Consider the following 24931-nt stretch of genomic DNA (forward strand, 5'->3'; position numbering starts at 1 on the left):
AAACACTCAACTAGATTAACTAATTTTATTGCGTTTCCTCAAAGTAGTTTTATTACACTTTTCATTAGTAGTATGGATGACGATGTGTGGACTCGGATTTTAAACCAAACAAACGCATTTTATTCGTGCTTTGCGCCAATACTTTATTACTGCCCCTTAAATGTAATTAAACACGTTTTAGGCGCAAAAAAGATCCGAGGTCCGCCACGGTAGTTTTAACATTTTAACAACATAATTCTTAGTTAACATTTTGTGCGGCCCGCAGAGACCTTTCTGAGGTTGGTTTTGGCCCGCAACTACAAAAAGGTTGCCGACCCCTCCTCTAGACAAACTTTATACGCATTAAGGTGTCAGGGAAAAAGAAAGTCTATCAAAACTACTTTGCGTTTGCATCTGTAATATAACTAAGACATAATACGGAGAGAGCACGTATTTTATGTTTTTGCAAGTGCTTAAAACAAATAGACATATTTTTACTGCAAGTTTTATAAGGGGAGGGAGATGGATTGTGCGAAAAGCATTGCAACAGTACGCATTATCCAGGTGAGTTTATAACGAAACCAGATGGTTACATTTCGAATATTCTACCATATTTCAGTAGATTTTGTTTTCGATTGTGAAGTATCACAAAAAAATATTGCCAGATTATAAAAACCAAAAAATTAAATAACTTCTATAATGAAAGGCGTCTATTGTAACTTGAGAAAAGCTTAAGTTTGCGAATCGTATAAGTCTAGAATGCCATTAAAAGGCTAATTTACGGTTTTGTAACTTCTTTCCACCAGGAGCACAAAGAAACTCAAACCACCCCTGGCGAACACCGAAAGTTAAATCACGAAACGACAAGTTTGACATTGATAGCCACCGTGCAACGTGGGGGAGTTAATAATGGGAACGATTTTGTTTGTACCATAAGCTCCATTTCTAATGATGAAGAAGCGTTGAACGCTGATACAAAAGAAGATGATACCAACGATTTTTCCGGACCGAGAGGTTGTGTTCATCCACATTTTTTATAATTAATAGTTCTCAGCTTATAAAAATGATTTTAAATAAAATAATGCTTAATTGGTACCTTTGCCATAAACGCTTGAAAGACACTTACACTTTTTGGCTTTTTTTCATAAAATACATAGGCTGAGCTAATCGAAAACAAGGTCGAGTTTCTACTTGTTTGATTTTATCGTAATCAATCTTTCCAGGGACGGACCCGTCAAACTCTATTTTAGCCTGTTTGAAATACTAAAATGGTAATTACTTTCACACTTCGCGCGAATCTCTTTTGTCTTTCTCGCAATTTTAACGAGATTTTTTGGCATCGTTACACAGACAGCTTCCTCTGCACTATACCCTTATCCCCAACGAAAATTTAAAAACTTAGTCTAATATATATTCTTTTTGCGCTTTGGTCGAATATATAAAACACGAACGAAATACTGGCCGTTTTCTAAACTCTGAAACATACCGATTCACGTTTTGTCGACCTAATTTATTTATTGCCATGTTGTGTGTTTCACACGATTTATACCGTCTTTGGAATATGACCATTGTATATCACAAGTAACACATCGGTAACTTAAAGCCTCAATAGCAAAAAACACATTGTATGTTGTTTTTTGCGAAATATTGAAGTATTTTAACATTTTTTCAACGCATCTTTTTTTCAACGCATCCCACAACTTAATTAACGCCAATATATCAAGCAATGAAGGCCTACATTTTTTATCTGCGCTCCATGCTTAACGCCCCCTCTATGTCTAAATTAAAGTTTACATTTTAAAACAAACAGCCCATAGTAGCATTTTTCTATTTTTTTTTAAATTCACTTAAATTGCTCATTTGAGCAAAACTCCTGACGTAATAACAATTTGATTAGCTTATTTGTTATATAGCGGAGTATGACGTTATAGTTTGTGTGTTTAACATCCTACTTTTGACCCATTACATTTTAAGTTTCTCATGCGACCGCGGTTTTAAAAAATTAGCAACCCCTGATCTAGGACAATCTTTCCCTACTCAATTATAAAGGCTAGTTTGATAGCGGTATTGTTTAAAAAAATATGACGTTCGAAAATTTTAGACACACTGCAACGAGAAGAAGTTAATAAGGGGAACGATTTTGTTCCTACAAAGAGCGATGCCTCCATTTCTGATGATGTGGAAGCGTTAAGCGATTATACGAAAGTAGATGATGCCAACAACTCTTCTGGACCGAAAGGTTGGTAGGGTAGGGTTGCCTGTGATGGGATTTTTTGTTTGAAATGAATCGTGTTCTCCATTATAATTATAATATCATGCCTACTTGATACCTCTGCCATAAACGCTTGAAAAACGCTTCATACTTTTCCTCTAGATTTTTAACTTTTTTATTAAATCACCTAGAAACAATTATTGTGTCCCGTCTTTAGAAACCAGAGTTACAAATGATAGAGCAGTGTGATTCGCAAGATGGTACAGCAAGAATCCGTTACTTTGAATTGAACAATTTACACCACAAAGATAAAAAACAATTTTAACTTCACCTGCTATACACTTACATAAGTTTAAAACTAAACTGTTTAAAACAATTTCACAGAAGTGTACAACGTATTTGCTAAAAAAGCCTTAAACACACTGAATTTTTTCATTGAATAATCCTTTGTTTTTTTACTAAAGTTCGGGTTATTTATTTTTTACAGTGGTAGCCCAGCAGAAGATAAAGCACCAGGAAATAACCGAATCCGACATACAGAAACAAATTGAAAATCATCGCTGGAGAGAAAAATTGTAGGCTACAATTGTAAAAACGCGATGAAACGGTTTTAAAATAGAAACTTATTTTTATGCAATAGATACTTTTTTTCATTTAATTAAAGTAAACGGAATTACGTACGTTTGTACATTTCAATGAAATTTAAATTTTTGTTAAAACAAAGTGATGACATGTTTTACAATTTCTATAATTCGAAGGCCTAATTATATCCGATAACACTTACTAAGTTATTGATGCACTTTTGTGGAAGGAATGCTGAAACACTTGAAAAGCAACGCAACTTGACCAGGATCCGCTTGCAAGAAACACTTGAAGAACGAAGGAAGCTAAAACAAACAAAAGTCGGTGATAAAATGCAAACGACAACTAAAGAAGTACTGTACAGGTAACCCTACAACTATTGACAAAGTCGCAATAAAGGACCTGTCAATTTTTACCCTTACAATTGTGTTTCAGTGGTAACAGCACGGACCTATTCTCGGAACTGGAAGATTACGCAATACGACTTAAGCCGTCTAACGTTAGCTTTTCTGAACTAATGGAAAATCTGTTCATCAGAGATTTGTCTGACCTTGAAAAAGTAAGTTTACTATTATAGAGTATGATTTTAGTGCATGGCAGTACGTTTAATACATATACCAACATAAAAAGAAATATAGACGCAAAGAAATGTCTCTAAAAAGGTCAAGTTATTTTTCTTACTAGGTTCGCATTCTTTTTCACTGGATTTCATCTCAAGATTTAAATTCCATCAGTTTTCCAAACGATTTAAATCCAGACTCGCCACTTGGGTATCTACAACAAATTAAAACAGAAAAGAAAAGCTATCCTTCGTTGTTTGTACGGCTGTGCAGGTATAATGGTGTAAATATTTAATATAAAGGCTGGGTATTTCTGATATATTGTATAAAGTTGTGAATAGTTAGTTTTCCAGTGATTCGTAACCTATTCCTGTGCACAGTATATTTATAATGCAGTATAATTTATAAATAGCCTTCGGCAGGGGTCGGAAACTTATGGCTCGCGAGCTATATATGGCTCTTTTTTAGATGAAAGAATCCTACATTTCACAGCATGATCGGAATATAATGGCCTACAGCTTTTAAAAAATTCATTTAGTTTGTACGTCCACGTTAAAAATTAATTATCAATATAGACAAGCCTGTGCTACCCTGCGGAAACTGTCGAATGTCAAATGGACACCAATATCAAGTCAATTACTAACACCCAAATCATATAAAGGAAATAATTGGAGTCTGGACGTTTAATTTTTGTTACTGTCGTTTTTGGCCATTAGTTATTTATTATCCACCTAGAACTTTTCTTATGCTTTTAGTGCTGCAGGTCTCTTTGCAAAAGAAATTAAAGGATATGTCAAGGGTCATGGATATTACCCAGACCACAAATTTTCTTCGACGTCAGATCAAAGAGGAACCTGGAACGCCGTACTTCTGGACAAACAATGGCGTTTGATTGACACACATTGGGGAGCCCGGTCGATAATTGGTTAGTCTCGAGTTATCTGCATTTACCCACTGTAACGTACATAATTTTGATTTTTAAACTGTGACCCGCGGTTGGCCAGTGTGCCTATAGAGAGAATATTATAGAGTAATGCAAAAAACTTCCTGGGCTACCAGTATATATATATATATATATGTTAAGAGAATGCAGTAGGCCTACATCAGTTACAAAATTAAATTATTAAACCTTACATCCAGAGTTGCATTAAAATGTTGTGCAGAGGGCGGTATAGAAATCATTTTATGTACCTATTTCGGTGCCAAAAATCAGGCGAAGAAGAAGATGAGGATACAGCTAAATCAAAAAATCTGGTCTATGAGTACGAAGAGTATTACTTTCTGACTGATCCAGAACATCTGATTACTACACACTTTCCGGATGACACATTATGGCAGTTGCTGCCTGTTCCAATTACCCTTGCTCATTTCCAGGTAGGATAAGGTGTTGTTAAGGGAAAGAGGACAACTAAATTTAATTTAATTTTGAGTAAACTTCACCGTTACTTAAGTTCGAGGTGAAATAAATAAAATAATTAATTTGGTTTGATTTGTCAGAAAGCTGGTATTTATTGCTTTCAAATTGAAAACCTTTTTGAGACCTAATATTTTTTCAATATATAGAATTTGAAAGGTAGCACCATTTGTTAAAAAATGTTAGAAGTTTTTTACTTATAACAATAATAATTAGTCCCATAAACAAGATTAGACAATTGAGCATACATTACATTCGACATGTTTTGAAGGATAACGTCAAACAATGGCCGCTCTTCAGCAAATTGAAGTTGTCGCTGATATCTCACAAAAGTGGCGTCATCCATGCCGACCAACACGGACACGTGCAAATAAAGCTGGGAGTTCCCCCTTTCGCTCGCGGTGACGCCGATTTTCACGGCGAATTAAAGCTCAGAAATAAACGAAGTGAGAAATTTCCAAGATACGTGCTGCATTACGCAAACAACGACACAGAGGTAAGACTCATAACACAAATCTATCTTTTGTTTCGTGATATTGGAGTACATTTTCAGACGGGTAGAATCCTATACATAGCCGTTAAAGCACAAAAGCGAAAATAACTTTTTCGCTTATCGCGGCATTATGCAAATTACAGCGACAGCGAAAAGGTTACACCGCTTGTACGAACTGTTAGTTTTTTTTCTAAAGAACCAGGTAGTCGAACCAACCCGAACCGGAACTTTATAAACCGCTTTTAGACCATTTTTTTCGCATCGTAACCGAACCTGAACCGTTTTTTTATAAGATTTTAGAGTCGGAGAGGAAAACCTAACATAAAAGTGGTTCACTCCGCCATGTGTCACAGAAGTTTACAGAGTCAAGTTGTGCCAAGCTCGGAATTTTATAAAAAATATGAATATTCATTACATAAAACGAGCCTTTTTTATATATGTTAATAATGATTGGCTTGTTTTCAGTATGCCTACGTCATCAAACTTAGATTACTCTATACATCTATTTGCCACAATTTAAAGTTTACTGCAACTCATATTGTATCCCATCCGAACTTTAAAAAACGATTTTGAAAATAAATTTATCGAACCGGAATTTTTTTATTGCTCCGAACTGATCCGGAACTGAACCAGATTTCGAAAAACATCTTTGAACCTGAACCGAATAACCAGAAGCGGAAAAGTCGGTTCGACTCCAAGTCCTTATAACGCATATCTCTTCCACAAACTACGAAAACCTTATTAATAATAAAAAATGCTTCGATATACTACAAAACGTAATTTTACTATGTTTTATGAGAAGAATCAAGGACACATAAAGCTTAATTAACTAACTGGTGTTTTGTTTTAGGTATTTGATGTATTCTTGCCACACCCGGGTAAATATCTCTTTTACGTCTTCGCAAAATCAACAAAATTTAAGAATCGCGATGAGGAGTGTTACAATTGGATATGCCTTTCTGAAATCGAATGCTCTAAAGTAACAGCCAAACCATCTGGACTTCTTGTCCCGCCCTTCTTTGAGAATGCCTTGTGCTATGGTCCTTCTAAGAAAATGTCTGATGTTGGAGTTCATGCTATTAGTCATCCCGGTCCAACAGTGGAGTGCGATGGCAACGGAGAGGCACTACTGGAGTTTTCGTTTGCCAAATCGAGAATGCCAATTTATTTTATTGATGACATGAAAGACATAAATTCGGCCGAAGTGGATAATTCTGTTATTAGGTCGGTCGAGCGTCTCGTAACCAATGCTATGGCACTTTTTGTGTTTGTGCGTGTTCCTGCAAATGGCAAATACTGTCTTACTTTGTTTTACCGCGACGGCGAAGGGTCATCAGACACCCATTCCGCCTTTGTTAAATACCTTATTGTATCGCAGAAACAGTCTTCAAAGTCTCATATTTTGTTTCCTGAGATACAGTCACTTGGACCGAGGCAGCCAAATTTTGACGACTTGAGTTTGGCCATTTCTACTGATTGTGGCAGTTCCCTGTCGCAGCATTGGCTTACTTTTAAACAGAGCGGAGAATGCACTGTGTTTATTGAACACGCAGAGTCAATCACGCTTCTCGCCGAATTGAAATCTACTAATGAGGAATACGATAAGTACGTTTTAGTAGCAACAGATAAAAACAATTCGGTAATATCTTTACGTGCTCCACCAACTATTACAGACCCCAGGTCCATACTTGCTTTACACATTTTTGCAGCGCTAAGGGATACATCTGATCAAGTACCTCGTGTATATTCGGCTTTAATTTCAGGTATAACAGAATATAACCAAAGCACACAGGCCTTTATTCCTCCCCCTTCTAACAGATGGGGATTTGTTACTAGCAAAGAAATCCAACTAAATGAGCTATCTGTGAAATTCATCAATTCGGATCCAGCGGTTCAACAAAAGAAGCTACAAGCAGATACGTTCCCGTACAGAAGATATGGAGGTGGAGATGATTTTAAGATAGAATTGCAAACAAACGAACCAAAGCACTTTCTCCTAAAATTTTTAATATGTAATGCAAACGAAAGTACGGAAAAAGAAGAGTTTATTATGATTAGCAAAAGTTCTCATAACAAAACTACAATTCAGGCAAGGTTCCCGGAAGCAGGAATGTACAGGCTGTCAATTTTTGCCAAATCACTAAAAGATACTGGAAATTCATACTCACCTCGCCACCATACTTTAATAGAAGCCCTGGTCCCCAGTAAATGTGAAACTCCCTTTCCAAAGTCATACAATTTGTGGAACGCCAGTTGCTGTGAGCTATTCACTCCCTTAGAAGGAAAGATCAAGCGAAACATTCCGGCCAAATTTCGATTAAAGCTTGCGAAATACGACGCGGCCAAGATTATGCCTTACGGAAAAGTGCTGCTTTTTCTCACTGGCGGCCAGACCCAAGAGCCAACCAAGTCAGGTCCGGACTTCGTGTACGAATGGGATTACATGTCCGGGCCATCGGATTCTATCGTGAGTGTAGTTATCAAGGAAAAGCCGGACGACACCACAGTGAAATCCGTTCTACAGTTTGAGGTCATTTAACTGATTTTCGAAAGAGAGCTCTTGTGTTCCTGCTTTTTCACTTGCTGGTTTTTGACACTGTGGCTTTGCTATTACAAAGAGTCTGTAAATATTTTTAATGCTAATTAGTATACAACTGGTTTATTTTTTAAATACTGGTATGTTTAAAAAAAGTGTTTGTTTTTTTGGTTTTATTCTATTTTGCATTCAATTTTAGGTATTCTATATAGTTCGTTTTCTGAACGCTTCTTCCGTAATGCTTGAAATTGTGATTTTTTCGTAGTTCTTTGGTCGTGTGTTGTGAATTAAAAGCTAAAAAAGTATCTTCAGTGAAAAACAGACAAAAATAGTAAATGTTTTTAAAATAAAAGCCATTATTTTAATTCGAAACATTAGTGTAAACAAAAGTGAATGAAAGGTGTTAGATGCATGGAGTATGGAGTTCTACCATAATTATGTTGTTCGCAACTGTATTACGGTTAGCAAAATATAGGTGGGGAAACTCAGTACGACTCAAATGTGCCTGGGCCTGCGATATTAGATAAATACATAAGGTTACAATAATCTGTCGGGTTAACGTTTATGCATTTTCCTGCGCAAAAAAACGGGCAACTTTAAGCTAAATGTAAAACTGGCTTTGTAAAAAAAAACTAAACGATTAAAGTACAATAATGGTCCAATAAAATTTTAACCTGATTAAGTGGCCGTAAGCAATAATGCGTATAAAATGTAGGCCGAAATCACTTTTTTTGTATTATTCAGATATTTCGCTATGACTCTTGAAAGCCGCCGGAAAAGTAAACCTAATTATTAGATTATAGGGAGTTTATTAAACTTTTCCTGGTTTACTTGGGTTATTGGATTTAAAAAATAGGATGTAAAGTAGCCTTACATGCGAAAATCGGGGCTTACCGTGTCCACAACCACGGGATTATTATGTTTCAAATCGTCATAACCTATTAAAATACAGTTTCTACCTACTATATATTCTACAAGTACAAATATTAAAATGTTTTATTGCTCGGGTTCATATTTTTGTCAACGATAAACTTTGTTCCGTGAGCAAACCCGATTGCGCCAAATTGTGTTTGTGAAATAAGCTTTACAAACAATACATGACTGATAAGGAACTTTAAATACACATGCAGCTGAGTTGTGAAGTGCCTTTGGTGTTCGGAGCCCCGTTGGCAAGGTAACGATAGGCACGCTTACAGCTAAAACAGATTCGATGTATTGTAAATGTCAGCAAGTTTACGGTTAAGGTTTTTATAGATTTATTTCTTGGGTTTCAATTAGGATGTGACTAAAAATCGTTGAAATAACTATCATATTTCGTCCTATGTTGCATATACACATCAAAAATCACTCGGTATCAGTGCGATAAGAAAGTGAATATAGATGTAGATAGGCGTTGAAACACGCAATTAAGTAAGACAGAATAAAACTTTAGAGCATAAAAGTTGCAGGTTTTGGTTAGGCCTGGTAAGAATATCAAAGCACATATAGAAGTATCGGTAACTTTTCAAACGTTTGGAATATTTCTTCATTCATTTCAACAGAATACAACTGCTTTAAAGCATAGACGTTTCATTGCAATTCTTCATTGGCTTTATGAAACTAACATGGGTTGTTCTGCATCAGTTGGCATACAGGTGAGGATTTAATTATAAAATTAGATGGTGACGACAAGTACAATGTACAGTTCTTAATTAATTTACCTAACGCATGTTTCAAATATTTTAACACATAGTGTTTCTCAACGTTTCGCGGTGAACCTTATACTGAGCGTGGTTATAACAGTGAAGTTTTGCCGACGCAATTCTCTTTGCTGAACATTTTGCAAGCAAACAAAACAGCATAAACAAGTACAAACTTAATTAATATGAGCAATCTCTTCGTTTTGCTTCCGCAAAGTTCTAGTTTATTTTAAAACTTTCGCTCAGAACAAATATCAAAATATCCAATCATGTAAAATACTGCAATCGGCGACCAAATTTTGTGTCGCGATCTATGGGTTGTGGGAGACACTTTAACACAATAAGGGCTACCTTAAGTTTCAGTTGCGTTTAATAAAATTTTAAATAACGATTGCAAGGTTCATAAAATTAAATAAATTTCGACAAAAACAACAGATATCAAAGTGCTAATGACTCTTTACAAACTTTTGGCGTGTACACATCGCTAAGATCCACTCTTTGCTATCAGGAGCACAAAGAAACTCAAACCAGCCCTGAGCAACACCGACGGTTAACTGACGAGAAAACGAGCTTAACATTTTCACCAGCAGTGCAGCAGGAAGAAGTTCGGAATGAAACTCTTGCGATATCAAGCGTTTCCTCAATTTCCGACAATGAAAAAGAGTTAGAAGAGAATGAGAAATTGAATGTTACAAATAACATTTTGGAACCGACAGGTTGGTGCATATGAATATAGGGAAACGGGTACTCTTATATTTTTTTTAATTTTGTACGCTGTAGAGATATTTTTTTAAATATTTAAAAAGCAGCTTCAATCCTACTAAGTTAACTATTCCAAGCCTTTGTTTCTTTGAAAAAGTCCAGGTTATTTATTTGTACAGTGTTCGCCCTGCAGACGATGAAGCATCAGGAAATAAACGAATCTGACATACAGAAACAAATCGAAAATCATCGCTGGAGAGAAAAAACGTAGGCTACAATTGCTTAGGGGCGGTGAAACGGTTTAAATATCTATAACAAGTCTGTATCTTGTTTTGCTACAGAAATAAACGCGACTTATGTCAATCCAGAAATAGCTAAAGTTATGTATTTAAATTAAACAAAATAACGTAGAGTTGTAGCCACGAATAAGCTTGAATAAAAAGGACAACCGATTTATGTCACGCTTTTAATTGTTTTTTTCTAGTTTCAAGTTAATATAGGTTTATAAACCACGTTATTAATCCACTTTTGTCAAAGGAATGCCGAAACGCTTGAAAAGCAACGCAACCTGACCAAACTTCGCCTGCAACAAAAACTTGAACAACGAAGGATGCTTAGAGTTTATTATGAATAGCAAAAGTTCTCCTAACAAAACTACAATTCAGGCAAGGTTTCCGGAGGCGGGAATGTACAGGCTGTCAATTTTTGCCAAATCGCTAAAAGATACTGGAAATTCATCCTCACCTCGCCACCATACATTAATAGAAGCCCTGGTCCCCAGTAAATGTGAAACTCCCTTTCCAAAGTCATACAATTTGTGGAACGCCAGTTGCTGTGAGCTATTCACTCCCTTAGAAGGAAAGATCAAGCGAAACATTCCGGCCAAATTTCGATTAAAGCTTGCGAAATACGACGCGGCCAAGATTATGCCTTACGGAAAAGTGCTGCTTTTTCTCACTGGCGGCCAGACCCAAGAGCCAACCAAGTCAGGTCCAGACTTCGTGTACGAATGGGATTACATGTCCGGGCCATCGGATTCTAACGTGAGTGTAGTTATCGAGAAAAAGCCTGATGACACCACAGTGAAATTCGTTCTACAGTTTGAGGTCATTTAACTGATTTTCGAAAGACAGTTCTTGCGTTCCTGTTTTTTCACTTGCTGGTTTTTGACACTGCCGCTTTGCTATTACAAAGAGTCTGTAAATATTTTTAATGCTAATTAGTATACAATTGGTTTATTTTTTTAAATAAGTTTAAAAAAAGTGTTTGTTTTTTTGGTTTTATTCTATTCACTTTTAGCTATTGTATATAGTTCCTTTTCTGAACGCTTCTTACGTAATGCTTGAAATTGTGATTTTTTCGTAGTTCTTTGGTTGTGTATTGTGTTTTTTAGTGAATTGAAAGCTAAAAAAGTATGTTCAGTAAAAAACAGACAAAAATAGTAAATGTTTTTAAAATGAAAGCCATTATTTTAATTCGAAACATTAGTATAAACCAGTGTGTCCCAACCTTTTTGACACTAGTGCCCCCTTGGGCTCAATATTATTTCATATCACCCCCCCTCATCTTGCTTTACAGTAAAGTATTATATTAATCGTTGCCTAACATCATATTGTCTTTTTCGTTTCGATAAGCTGTTAGTCATATTTTAGGTTGTCTAACATACATTCACTATGGGAATTTATAGATACATTAATTCACCAGGTTATGTCATTACCAGGAAAAATTCAACTTTCTGCACCAATACTTTAAATCAGGGGTCGGCAAACTTTTTTTGTCACGGGCACCAGTCAAACTGAGAAAGGTCTCTGTGGGGCGCACAAAATGTTGACTAAGAATTGTGTTATTGGAATGTTAGAACAACTGTGAATCAGGTCAGGCGGACCTCGTATTTTTTTCATCCATAGTGTTAGTACATATGAAAAGTGTAATAAAGCTAGTTTGAGTAAACTCGATAACGTTAGTGTTTATAGATAGTTGTAAGCTCTTTAAGTCCTGGCGCACCTGGCGAGCGAAGCGAACGCGATTTTTGGGGGGTTTGATAACATTTCTTTCAAATTTCGTGCTAGTGTTGATTACATTGCCGAAAAAAAAAAATGTTAAAAAAATACATGTCTAATATTTTTAATACGTTTTCCGTTTGTTCGCAACTGTGAAAAAGCGCTATTTTATTGCAAAGACAGCATCAAAACGTAAACAAACTGCACGATGTAAGATCATTCGCGCGAAGCGCGAAAAATTTTTGCCGGTACTAAGTTAAAATAGTCAAAAAGTATTTAAAATGGACTCGTGTCTAGTTGTCAAAGAGGTGGCGGGCCGTAAGTTGGCGGCCCCTGCTTTAAATATACAAACATTTTACCGCGTATAACACTGTGAAACGCAACAACAACCAACAACTTTACATAAGAAAGTCAATTATTACGTAACAATGGTCGGGAAACTAGTACAAGTTCGCAGTACGAAAGTTGCCATATAAGGTTAAAAGTTACCTACATTGCTACTAATTTTATGTGAACTTTTTATAAAATTTAGCCTATAAGTACTTTTATGTAACGCCCCCTTATGTGCATTCAGCGCCCCCCAAATTAGAAACAGACCCAAAACGCCCCCTTGTAACTCACCAACGCCCACAAGGGGGCGGTACCGCCCACGTTGGGAACCTCTGGTATAAACAAAAGCAAATGAAAGGTGTTAGATGCATGGAGTATGGAGTTCTACCATAATTATGTTGTTCGCAACTATATTCAGTTTGGAAAATATAGGTGGGGAAACTATGTACGACTCAGATGTGGCTGGGCCTGCGATATTAGACAAATACATAAGGTTACAATATTCTGTCGGGTTAACGTTTGTACATTTTCCTGCGCAAAAAAAGGGCGACTTTAAGCTAAATGTAAAACTGGCTTTGTAAAAAAAAACTAAACGATTAAAGTACAATAATTGCCCAATAAAATTTCAACCTGATTAAGTGGCCGTAAGCAACAATGCGTATAAAACGGAGGCGGAAATCACTTTTTTGCATTATTCATATTTTTCGCTATTTCTGTTGGAAACCGCCGGAAAAGTAAACCAAATTCTTAGATTATAGGGAGTTTATTAAACTTTTCCTGGTTTACTTGGGTTATTGTATTTCAGAAATAGGATGACCATGCGAAAATCGGGGCTTACCGTGTCCTCAACCACAGGATTTTTATGTTTTAAATCGTTATACCCTACTTAAAATATAGTTTCGACCTACTACGTTCTATAAAAGTACAAATATTAAAATGTTTTATTGCTCGGGTTCATATTTTTGTCAACGATAAATTTGTTCCGTGAGCAAACCCGATTGCGCCATTGTGTTTGTGAAATGAGCTTTTCAAACAATACATGACTGATAAGGAACTTTAAATACACATGCGGCTGAGTTGTGAAGTACCTTTGGTGTTCGGAGCCCCGTTGGCAAGGTAACGATAGGCACGCTTACAGCTGAAACAGATTTGATGTGTTGTAACTGTCAGCAAGTTTACGGTTAAGGTTATTATATTTATTCTTGGGTTTCAGAAATTGGATGTGACAAAAAATCGTTAAAAAAACTATCTTATTTCGTCCTATGTTGCATATACACTCCAAAAATCGCTCGGTATCAGTGCGATAAGAAAGTGAATATAGATGTAGATAGGCGTTGAAACACGCAATTAAGTAAGACAGAATAGACTTTGGAGCATAAAAGTTGCAGGTTTTGGTTAGGCCTGGTAAGAACATCAAAGCACATATAGAAGTATCGGTAGCATGTTAAATGTATTCGAATATTTCTTTATTTATTTCAACAGAATACAACTGCTTTAAAACATAGGCATTATATTGCAGTTATTGTTTTGCTTTATGGAACTAACATGGGTTGTTCTGCATCGGTTGGCATACAGGTGAGGTTTTAATTATAAAATCAGATGGAAGTACGATGTACAGTTCTTAATTGATATACCCAACGCATGTTTCAAATATTTTAACACATAGCGTTTCTCAACGTTTCGCGGTGAACCTTATACTGAGCTTAAACAAATCAAGTTTTTCCGACGCAATTCTCTTCGCTGAAGATTTTGCAAGCGAACAAAACAGCATAAAAAAGTACAAACTTAATTAATATGAGAAATCTCTTCGTTTTGCTTCCGCAAAGTTCTAGTTTATTTTAAAACTTTCGCTCAGAACTAATATCAAAATATCCAATCATATAAAATTACTGCAATCGGCGACCAAATTTTGTGTCGCGATCTATGGGTTGTGGGAGACACTTTAACACAATAAGGGCTACCTTAAGTTTCAGTTGCGTTTAATAAAATTTTAAATAACGATTGCAAGGTTCATAAAATTAAATAAATTTCGACAAAAACAACAGATATCAAAGTGCTAATGCGGTTAAGTGAGCAGACTCTTTACAAACTTTTGGTGTGTACACATCGCTAAGTTCCACTTTTTGCTATCAGGAGCACAAAGAAACTCAAACCAGCCCTGAGCAACACCGACGGTTAACTGACGAGAAAACGAGCTTAACATTTTCACCAACAGTGCAGCAGGAAGAAGTTGGGAATGAAACTCTTGCGATATCAAGCGTTTCCTCAATTTCCGACAATGAAAAAGAGTTAGAAGAGAATGAGAAATTGAATGTTACAAATAACATTTTGGAACCGACAGGTTGGTGCGTATGAATATAGGGAAACGGGTACTCTTATATTTTTTTTAATTTTGTACGTTGTAAAGATATTTTTTTAAATATTTAAAAAGCAGCTTCAATCCTACTAAGTTAACTATTCCACGCCTTCGTTTCGTTGACAAAGTCCAGGTTATTTATTTGTACAGTGTTCGCCCTGCAGACGATGAAGCATCAGGAAATAAACGAATCTGACATACAGAAACAAATCGAAAATCATCGCTGGAGAGAAAAATTGTAGGGCTACAATTGCTTAGGGGCGGTGAAACGGTTTAAATATCTATAACAAGTCTGTATCTTGTTTTGCTACAGAAATAAACGCGACTTATGTCAATCTAGAAATAGCTAAAGTAATGTATTTAAATTAAACTAAATAACGTAGAGTTGTAGCTACGAATAAGCTTGAATAAAAAGGACAACCGATTTATGTCACGCTTTAAATTTTTTTTTCTAGTTTCATTAAGTTAATATAGGTTTATAAACCACGTTATTAATCCACTTTTGTCAAAGGAATGCCGAAACGCTTGAAAAGCAACGCAACCTGACCAAACTTCGCCTGCAACAAAAACTTGAACAACGAAGGATGCTTAAACAAGCAAAAGTAACGGATACTGTTTCGGGGGAGGTAAATATAACCATGAACCACTAACAAAAGCCAGTAAAATCATCAATGTAAATGTTATTTTAAGAGCAACACCAACACTGTAAGGGATACAGCCACGTCTAGCGATGCCGTAAATGTACAAACTGTAACCCAGGAGGTTCAACTGAAACAAAGTAGCCTCCAAGTACAAACGACAAATAAGGAAGTGCTGTACAGGTAACCTTTTAATTGTTTCTATAACCGCAATCACACCCAGCCATGTATAACCTTAAAATTGTGTCACAGTGGTAACAGCACGGACCTATTCTCGGAACTGGAAGATTACGCAATACGACTTGAGTCGTCCAACGTTAGCTTTTCTGAGCTAATGGAAAATCTGTTTATCAAAGAATTGTCTGACCTTGAAAAAGTAGGTAAAACTTACAAGGAACAAAACAACCTAGTAAGGGTGCTCGATGATTTTGGGGAGTACAGAATATAATGGTACACACGGCGTCTTGGGCTGGGACGTAGCCCCCGAAAATACTGTATTATTTTGCCTATTTTATCTGAATAAATGTAAAAAAGCTTCAAAAAAAGCGAGAAACCTCATTATGTTGGTAAAATGTCTTAGCCTATTTAATTAAAAATGTTTTATGCCAAAGGCGTCGTATACGACCTATCGCAAGTTCATGGAAAATAAAAGTTTCGGCAACTTAATTATAAATGCGTTTTACGCTTTGCGCGAATCGATTACATGGTGATTGCTTTGTATTGAAACACCTGTCCAATCGAAAACTTTCACCAAATAAACGAACTGTGTAGTGTTTTTTTAACGTAACCTTGTGACGTTACGGTATGACGTAACTATGCGACGTCACTTTGTCGCGTCATCTTTGAACAATTGTCATGGTCCCCCAAATCAAATTTCTAGATCCGCACCTGAAACACGTATGGCTAATGTGCTAATTGCCGTAAAATTACTTAAAAAAGAGGGAACAGCAAACTGTATTTTTAACGAAACTTGTCTTCATTCCTTACAAGGTACGCATCATATTCCACTGGATTTCATCTCAAGATTTAAACGCGATAAGCTTTCCAACCGACTTAGATCAAGATTCGCCACTGGGATACCTGCAACAAATTAAGAGAGAAACAAAAACCTACCCTTCGTTGTTTGTACGTCTGTGCAGGTAAAAAATGTGTAAATATTTAAAAGTGTGAGTTATGTTTTATACATGTCAACATAAAGTTATGCCGAACAATTTTTCGGGGTTTAATATGTGGCCTGCGTGTATTTAGCACTATATAGAGGGCACCTACTGAAAGAGAAATTAATAAGTAAATATTTAATCATTACCAGCCTTCAAGATTACGATTTTATCGCACATGAACAGTTTGTTACATTGTTCAAGTTTATTGGTTAGTAATTATCTCCCCTTTTCTGTTTATAGCGTTCTAAAACGTCCGAGCGTCTATATAATGATTCGCTTTTATCTCAACCTAATTTGACCGCACTGTAGATGGTATAAGCATTTGCCGAAACGAATGCAAACAAAAGAATGAATCTTTTATCATTCATTTGGGCCACTCTTTTCATACTGAAGATAATTATCCCGTTTAAACATATTTCACATTTTGTGCGATTTAGTGCTGCAGGTCTCATTGCGAAGAAAATTCAAGGCTATGTAAAAGGAAGTGGATATTACCCAGATAATAAGTTTTCTTCGAAATCCGAACTGAGGGGATCCTGGAATGCCGTACTGCTCGACAAACAATGGCGTTTGATTGATACACACTGGGGAGCCCGGTCGATAGTTGGTTAGTACAGGGTTCACATACTTTGTAGTTAATTCAGATTTCCGTCTACCTCGGACCTGAGCGTCAGGGTTGTAGTAATAATTCTGTGTTGTTGTACAGTCGCGGGATCGTATACCTGGCAGCTATAGAGGATTCTCACAAGAAAAGCGTTTTCGTTTATTCTTGTGTAAAATGTTTTACGTTTTTTTCAGAGGAGGACGAGGATATAGCTAAATCTGAAAACTAGTCTATGAGTACGAAGAGCATTACTTTCTCACTGATCCAGAGTATTTGATTACTACACACTTTCCGGATGACACTGCGTGGCAATTGCTTCCTGATCCGATTACCCTTGATCAATTCAAGGTGAGAGCGTATGTTGTTTGAAAAAGAGAGAAGACAAAAACTATTTAATTTAATCTGGAAATTAAATTTAATTTTGGGTTTGTATATATAAACCTTAAGTTGTGACCAAACTTTTTCCATTGAAATATGTTCAAGTATTGAAAGGTTTTGAAGTTATGAACCGTTTCCTGTAACTATTATTTCTGTTGTTAAGGATAACGTCCAGCAATGGCCGCTCTTTAGCAAATTGAAGTTGTCGCTAATATCTCACAAAAGTGGCGTCATCCATGCCGACCAACACGGACACGTGCAAATAAAGCTGGGAGTTCCCCCTTTCGCTCGCGGTGACGCCGATTTTTACGGCGAATTAAAGCTCAGAATTAAACGAAGTGAGAAATTCCCAAGATACGTGATGCACTATGCAAACAACGACAAAGAGGTGAGACTTTATAGCGCAAATCTATCTTTTTTTAACCAATTTTTAGCAACTAATTTACAAAGTTACGGGAACGGATCGAGGAGGGGGCTGAACTTTGTTTTCAGATATGACATCACAATTTCCGTAATAAGTCATGTCATAAATCAATTAAACTAAAGAAGCCTATTGTATTTTAAAAAGCCGGTGTACCATACAACTGAAGTCGAGTTAAGCGCGTAAAGTGCGAATAAGGTTTTGATTTGGTTTTAGTTAGCAAAACTTTTACCTTACACTGTTAGCAAAATTGGGTATTCAATACCCAAAATCATTGGGTACTTTTTTGTCAAACAGGGTACGCTCGTGGGGATTCCCAATAAATATTTTTGGGTAATTAATACCCAAAATACCTTGGGTACCACTGATATCTACCTAATCTAAATTATTGGGTATCACATTATTTTACCTAAATTACATGGGTAACATAAGCCTGTACCTAATTTAATTTCCTGGGTACGCTCGTGGGGATTCCCAATAAATATTTTTGGGTATCGCATTGTTCCACCCAAATGGTATTCTTAGGTAATATTAGGTTGTACCCACTTCACTTTTCTGGGTACGCTCGTGGGGATTCCCAATAAATACTTTTTAGTATTGCTTTGTTTCACCCAAATGCTATATTGGGTAATTTTAGTTCGTGCCATACATAATATTCAAGGTACATTTGTCGAGAAATTCAACATTGTTGGGTAGAAAAAGAATTCACCCAAATAATTTTGCGTTCACCACAATTTCTAAGAAGCAAATAAGAAAGTGTATTAGAAAGAACACTGTTGTAACAAATGGAACTTGACAAATAAAAATACAAAAGAAAAAACAACATAAGGAAAAATACTTTAAAATTACAATGAAAATAGCATTATTTTGCAAACAATAATTATAATCAACGTATCACTAACATTTAAGAACGTTTCACCAAAAAGACTATAAAAAATGAAGGGCTAAACGTACATGTGGGGACATCAGTCATATTAAACACACAATGGGATATACAGAAGTGGGGTTAGATTTTTACAACAGTAGTTTTTTTCTGCACTGACAAACACTGCTATAAATGGTTATTTGGGAGTCCTGGACAGCCCTCGTAACATGATATGTGGTTGTCTTTTTCTACAAAAACAAAATATGTCCTTCACTTAATGCAAACTAAGTTTTGTGATCCTTCTCAAAAGCCATTAGACAAATATATTCTACTAATCTAAACATATATGAATTATAAAATAAGTAATGTTAACAGTATCAATTTTAGGCAACATTAGTCTTTATTGTTTGGAGTTATTTTATTGTATATTATCACTTAACAGGAGCTATAAACATATTTCTTACCAGGAGAATAGTTCTTTGTTTTTCAATGGCGTTTGGTTAATTTCCTTCACCTGACCAGATACGGTCCGTTGTTAAGCATAGTGGACACTGCTGATAATAATCCTTGCTTGTCTGTAAAAAACACATGAAGTTAAAAAGAAATTATAGTGCAGTAGTCTGTATGTGCCTATACTTTAAAATAATATCACTTACTTCATGCATATTTGTGTTTTTATACTTAAAATTAGGAATGTCTAATACAAAAAATTTAGGCAAAATGTACCGGGATCTGATCCAATACCAAATTACGTCATTACTATATTAAAATGAGCAAAACAAATTTATAAGTGCATTTACAGGAAAGACTCTTTAGTGATTTTTAATGTAAAATTTTCTAAGAAATTTAACTTCAAATTAGAAAACACTACAGTGGATCGAAAAACATGGCAAAGTGCATAAATTAATATGATGAGAAGTACCGATACTAATGGAATTTGGTTTATCAGTAACCTATAGTTCCAATAAGTGCAATAGTTAATGTTACAAAACTATTTAGGTAAACAAAATTGCCTCATGTAAAGAATTTTACTATATAAAGCACACTTGTACAAATAAAGGTAATATCTAAAAACAACATTGACAATTATTACCATATAAAATAGCAAAATGTTGCAAATATTAATTTTGTACCTCTAATGGCTTTTTGTAACTCTTATCCACTGAGACAACTTCATTTTTTGCAGTTTGGGATTGCTGAAAGATGAAAATAAAAACTAAAATAAATAATTTAACAAAGGAGAAATTGTCTTTTTATTTGTATAAGGGTGGGTCAAATAGTATTATATTAATTATTTATTAACAATGCTTAACCTACAAGTTTTTGGTGTGAACTTGACTGGGTCCAACAATAAGATCACCAAAAAAGGTAAAGTAGTAAATATCAGTGGGGTATATTTTCTTGTTTCTTTTTCAACAAAAGTGTTGACATATAAATTAAATAAAAAACAGTAGTGTTTTAACTTACCATAAATGGGTTGACCTAGACACATATCCACCTTCCTTTTCTTTTTTATCCTAATCTTTTTAAAGTTGAGAACACGATAACTGCAACTGGCTGATGTTTATCACACTTTTCACATACACATAACTTATGTGGTTCGCAAACTAGCTTTTAGACGCGCGCTTGGCGAGACAAAGGCGTTTTTAGACGCGCGCTTGGCGAAAGAATGCCTCTCGCTTAACGGAGTGTGACGTCTCGCGCCGCCTTTCAAAATTTAAAATCGACGCACCAATTTGCCGTTATTTAAATATTTGTACGCCTACACCTAATAAGCGTTATAACAAACTGGAGTATTTATTGTATGTTAGGCTCTAAGCTGCTGAACTAACTCATAACGGTATGCCTAATAGATTAATAAGTGAAATAGGACGTTATGGTCCGCCGATTTTTCATCTTAAAACAGTCGCATTAATCACTGTCATAACTAGTTATATTTCTAACATAACCACTATCGAACAAGTTTTGTGTTGATCATTACGATGAACAATAAAATGTATGATCCATTAATTTGTTTTTTATACCCGGTGCTAAACTTTACCCAAGTTTGTTTTGGGTTAAATCTATGAATACCCAAAGTTCCCAAACCCAATTATGTGAACATTCCTTACCCAACATTCTACCGATATTATTTGGGTACATGTTGACTATACCCAATTTATTTATTTTGGGTACAAATCTCGGCTCTGAATTTGGGTATAAAATCCTACTACCCAATAATATATTCTTCTTTAATTGGGTAGCATGTTTTTTTACCCAAGAAAAAATCAAAATTATATTGAGTAATTCTACTTGGGTTGTTTTTTAGGGTACCCAAATTATTTTGCCGTTTTTCGGGGAAAACTCATGCACTACCCAAACTGAATGAAGTAACCATTATTTTTTTCCTCGCCCTTGATGTATAGTATCCCCATTTGGTTCATTTGAGGAATTTGTTTGTCCAAAATTTAGGTTAGAATCCTTGAAACAGTCTGCTTGTGTGTATTTAATTTTTAGGAAGTCATAAGTACCCAATTTGTTAATTAGGTATTTGTTAACTTTACCCAATTCACCGATTTTTGTGTATTTAAGTTGACTTGATTTTGCAAATAAACCAAACTGTATTATACGTTTTAAAATTTGCTTTGAAGTCTTGTTTTATGCTAAGCTGAAACCACTGTTTTTAGGAAGTTAAGAGTACCCAATTTGTTAATTAGGTATTTGTTAACCTTACCCAATTCACCGATTTTGGGTACATGCGTTTTGGGTATAAAAGCTCATACCTAATTCTTTTAGGGTGTTATGATTACCCAATTCGAGAAATTGGAATTGGGTACTTGTGATTAATACCCAATTTTCCTGTTTTGGGTAGAAACGTTCCATGAATAATTGGGTATGAAATCTTACTACCCAAAAAAACATTTTCTTCCAATTGGGTAGCATGTTTTTTTACCCAACAAAAAAGGGAAATTTCTTATGAAAAACACGCTACCCAATTCTACTTGGGTAGGTTTTAAGGGTACCCATATTTCGGCCCTGTTTCGGGGTAAACTGTTGCACTACCCAAAACTTTTTCAATGAAGTACCCAATATTTTTAACAGTGTAGGAGACTTGACTCATTAGGAACAAAAATATTAGCACTATTAAATCTACTGCACAATGGCCACGCGGAAATCACATAAAACGTTACCACTAATTGAAAAAATCATATATTACTTTTAACTAAAGTTGAACAGGTGTTTTTCACGATAGAATGGATTTACGCCAAAAAATTGTTTCGTAGTGAGTCAGAATCAAGACAGCGCTAGACTATATGGACAAAAAATGTAAAAATATGACACAGCGCCTTTTTTGACAGAAACTTTTTTTTTCAATGAGAAAAATTACTAAAAAAATTGCCTATAAGAAGTAAAAACTAACAAATATTATTCTTTGGTGATTGATAGCCTCGTACCCCCATTTGGATGTCCCTGGTTTTTTACTAGAAACATTATGAATAACTATAATGCTTAACGAAAACATAAGACCTTATTATCTACAATCGGTCTAACAGCATTTTGTTATATACAGGTATTTGATGTGTTCTTGCCACACCCGGGTAAATATTTGTTTTACATCTACGGCAAATCCACAAAGTTTATGTATCAAGGAGATAAATACAAGTGGATATGCTGTTATCAGATCGAATGTTCGAACATAACATCGCAACTTTCTGGATTTCTTGCCCCGACCTTTTTTCAAAATGCCTTGTGCTATGGTCCATCTAAAAAAATGTCTGATGCTCGAGTTCATGCTATTAGTCATCCTGGCCCTACAGTGGAGTGTGATTGCAACGGTGAGGCAACACTGAAGTTTTCGTTTGCCAAATGGAGAATGCCAATTTATTTTCTACACGACATGGAGGATGTAAATTCGGAGAAAGTTGCGAATTCTGTTGTTAGGTCGGTCGAGCTTTTTAAAACCAATGATATGGCCCTTCTTGTGTTTGTGCGCGTTCCTGCAAATGGCAACTACTGTCTTACTTTGTTTTATTGCGACGGAGAAGGATCATCCGATACCCATTCCGACTTTGTTCAATATCTTATTATATCGCAGAAACAGTCTTTTAAACTTTTTCAGCTTATGGCACAAAAAAACTAAAGAAAACACAGTTAAAAAATATCTGCATTAAAACATATTTTTTTGCATACAGAACTATATGGACCAATTTATTTTGTCAATCGTCGTGTTGGCGGCTTTTGCTGCGGATGGATGTTCTGGTAGGTGTTTTTGAAGCTTTATTTCTACACTGTGAGTTGGACCTTGTTTATTCAACTATTCACGAAAAGTTGACAAATCTGAACGATCGCTTAAAAAATCGAAACGAAACGCATTTAGGTTTTGCAAAAGAGTCAAAAGTCTTAAATACTAAGTGTGGAGTTGTGTGGGTAATGAAATTAAATCTATTGTTGGTCGACAATAAAAGAAACACTATACCTAATAATTCTGGTTAACTTAACAGTTTCGAAACGAAATTATTAATACAAACTTTATGACCACTGTCAGAAAATATATTAATAATCGCATTGCTGCATTAGAATCACGTAACACACATCTGAGCAATGAGAATAAGTGTTAACGACTTAGAGCAGGGATTCCCAACCTTTTTACGATCTTGTACCACTTGGACGATCTGAACTGCCACGCGTACCACTCCTTGCAGTATAACTAATTTAATCGAATGATATGTTTATGCATTTTTAGCTTACAACTAGCATTATTCAACGCTATTTGCTGTAAAACGGTAGATAGTACCAATCAAGAGCAATCATTTGACATAATCAACACCCAACGTTGTACGCTTACAAAGCAACTGTGCTCCTTGCCGACATATCCTGTATTTTAAAAATCGCATTGTTCCGAAACAACAGGAATAGTTACGTAACTATAAGAATGGGCTTCGAGGGAGTTTTTTTTTTAAGTAAACAAAATCACATAAACAAAGTCGTGAATTCAGGGTTTTGTGAAAAAAGCGAAAGCTGCTCACGTACCACCTGAAAAACCTTCGCGTACCACTAGTGGTACGCGTACCACAGGTTGGGAACCCCTGACTTAGAGCCTTAGGCCTTACTAAAATGTTTTTTTAGAAAGCCAGAATGTTTAACGTCATTAACTTACTAACAAAAAGTTTAAAAAATCCCAACAAACTCTTGTCTGACAAAATGAAATCGTATACACATAACAATGGGTAACACTAATTTACGGAATGATGAATGGTCGAAATGGTCGGAACGCTCAAAGTATTATTATTAAATATAATAACACTTGACCCACCTTCACACAAACGCTAACCCCCACCCTAACTCAAATATTGTGCGTTGGTTTAATAATTGTTTTAACGGGGTACCGGTAACACTTAAATTAGTAAGCGTTCCGACCATTCCGACCATTCATCATTCCGTAAATTAGTATGAGCCCATAACAATGCATGTCCGAGATAAAACGTAAAATTTCCAATAACGAGCCGCAGTGTGTAGCCTATACGCTTAAATAGAAAATGCTTTTTGTGCTTAAAGGGAAGAACTGTGGATCGGAGGACTGCGCGTTCGCTGACTATTGCTGTTCGAGTATGCTCGGTACCAAAAAATGCTACTACCTGAAGCCTACCTATCAAGACTGCACGCTTATTACAAATTGGTCTGATGATGACGTGAAAGTCGCCTCTGACGCCGTTACGACCGGGTGAGTTCTCGTCATAGGAAAGTATATTGTCATTCAAAGCTGCATGCTGTAAAAACCACAACAACCATAGCTAACTGTAGTTTGAGAAAGTTTGGTTGCACCCTAAACTATTCAGTAGTTTCCAACCTTGTGCAGTCCGGGACACCGTTTAAAAAATAATTAGGTTTACGGACCACATATTTTTAAGACTGACCCTAACATACAATTTTTCACAATCTATCATTTATGCTATAAATTATACCTAGCCTACAGTGCAGTATTCTATTTAAAATAAATGAAAATATGCTTTAAGATTGAATGTTAGATTTAGAAATTGGTTGC

The 24931-nt window shown here is 35.7% G+C and overlaps 1 protein-coding gene and 1 long non-coding RNA gene across 2 annotated transcripts; one reads left to right on the top strand and one right to left on the bottom strand.

Moving 5' to 3' along the window:
* The first annotated feature begins 366 nt into the window (after nt 1-366).
* LOC146161452 (uncharacterized) lies at nt 367-7853 on the top strand. The gene is made up of 11 exons (XM_083384303.1): nt 367-543; nt 786-993; nt 2081-2218; nt 2679-2766; nt 3003-3137; nt 3209-3332; nt 3458-3606; nt 4089-4258; nt 4547-4707; nt 5019-5243; nt 6091-7853. The coding sequence occupies exons 1-11, from the start codon at nt 502-504 to the stop codon at nt 7777-7779; spliced, it is 3129 nt and encodes a 1042-aa protein (XP_083240429.1). The 5' UTR covers nt 367-501; the 3' UTR covers nt 7780-7853.
* Nucleotides 7854-18611: 10758 nt separating this feature from the next.
* On the bottom strand, nt 18612-20593 carry LOC146161453 (uncharacterized). Its single transcript, XR_014494697.1, has 4 exons — nt 20377-20593; nt 20043-20105; nt 19374-19484; nt 18612-19157 (listed from the first exon to the last, which is right to left on the bottom strand). It is a non-coding gene; the product is annotated as an uncharacterized LOC146161453 (long non-coding RNA).
* Between the last annotated feature and the right edge of the window lie 4338 nt (nt 20594-24931).

The sequence above is a fragment of the Ascidiella aspersa genome, chromosome 3, assembly GCF_963924565.1.
Source record: "Ascidiella aspersa chromosome 3, kaAscAspe10.2, whole genome shotgun sequence".
Taxonomy (NCBI): Eukaryota; Metazoa; Chordata; class Ascidiacea; order Phlebobranchia; family Ascidiidae; genus Ascidiella; species Ascidiella aspersa.

Excerpts from the sequence above, each read along its gene's own strand:
- LOC146161452 (XM_083384303.1), top strand. The coding sequence starts at position 502 with ATGGATTGTGCGAAAAGCATTGCAACAGTACGCATTATCCAG. Across the intron at positions 544-785 it reads CAACAGTACGCATTATCCAG|GAGCACAAAGAAACTCAAAC; the intron begins GTGAGTTTATAA and ends TCTTTCCACCAG. Across the intron at positions 4,708-5,018 it reads TTACCCTTGCTCATTTCCAG|GATAACGTCAAACAATGGCC; the intron begins GTAGGATAAGGT and ends CATGTTTTGAAG.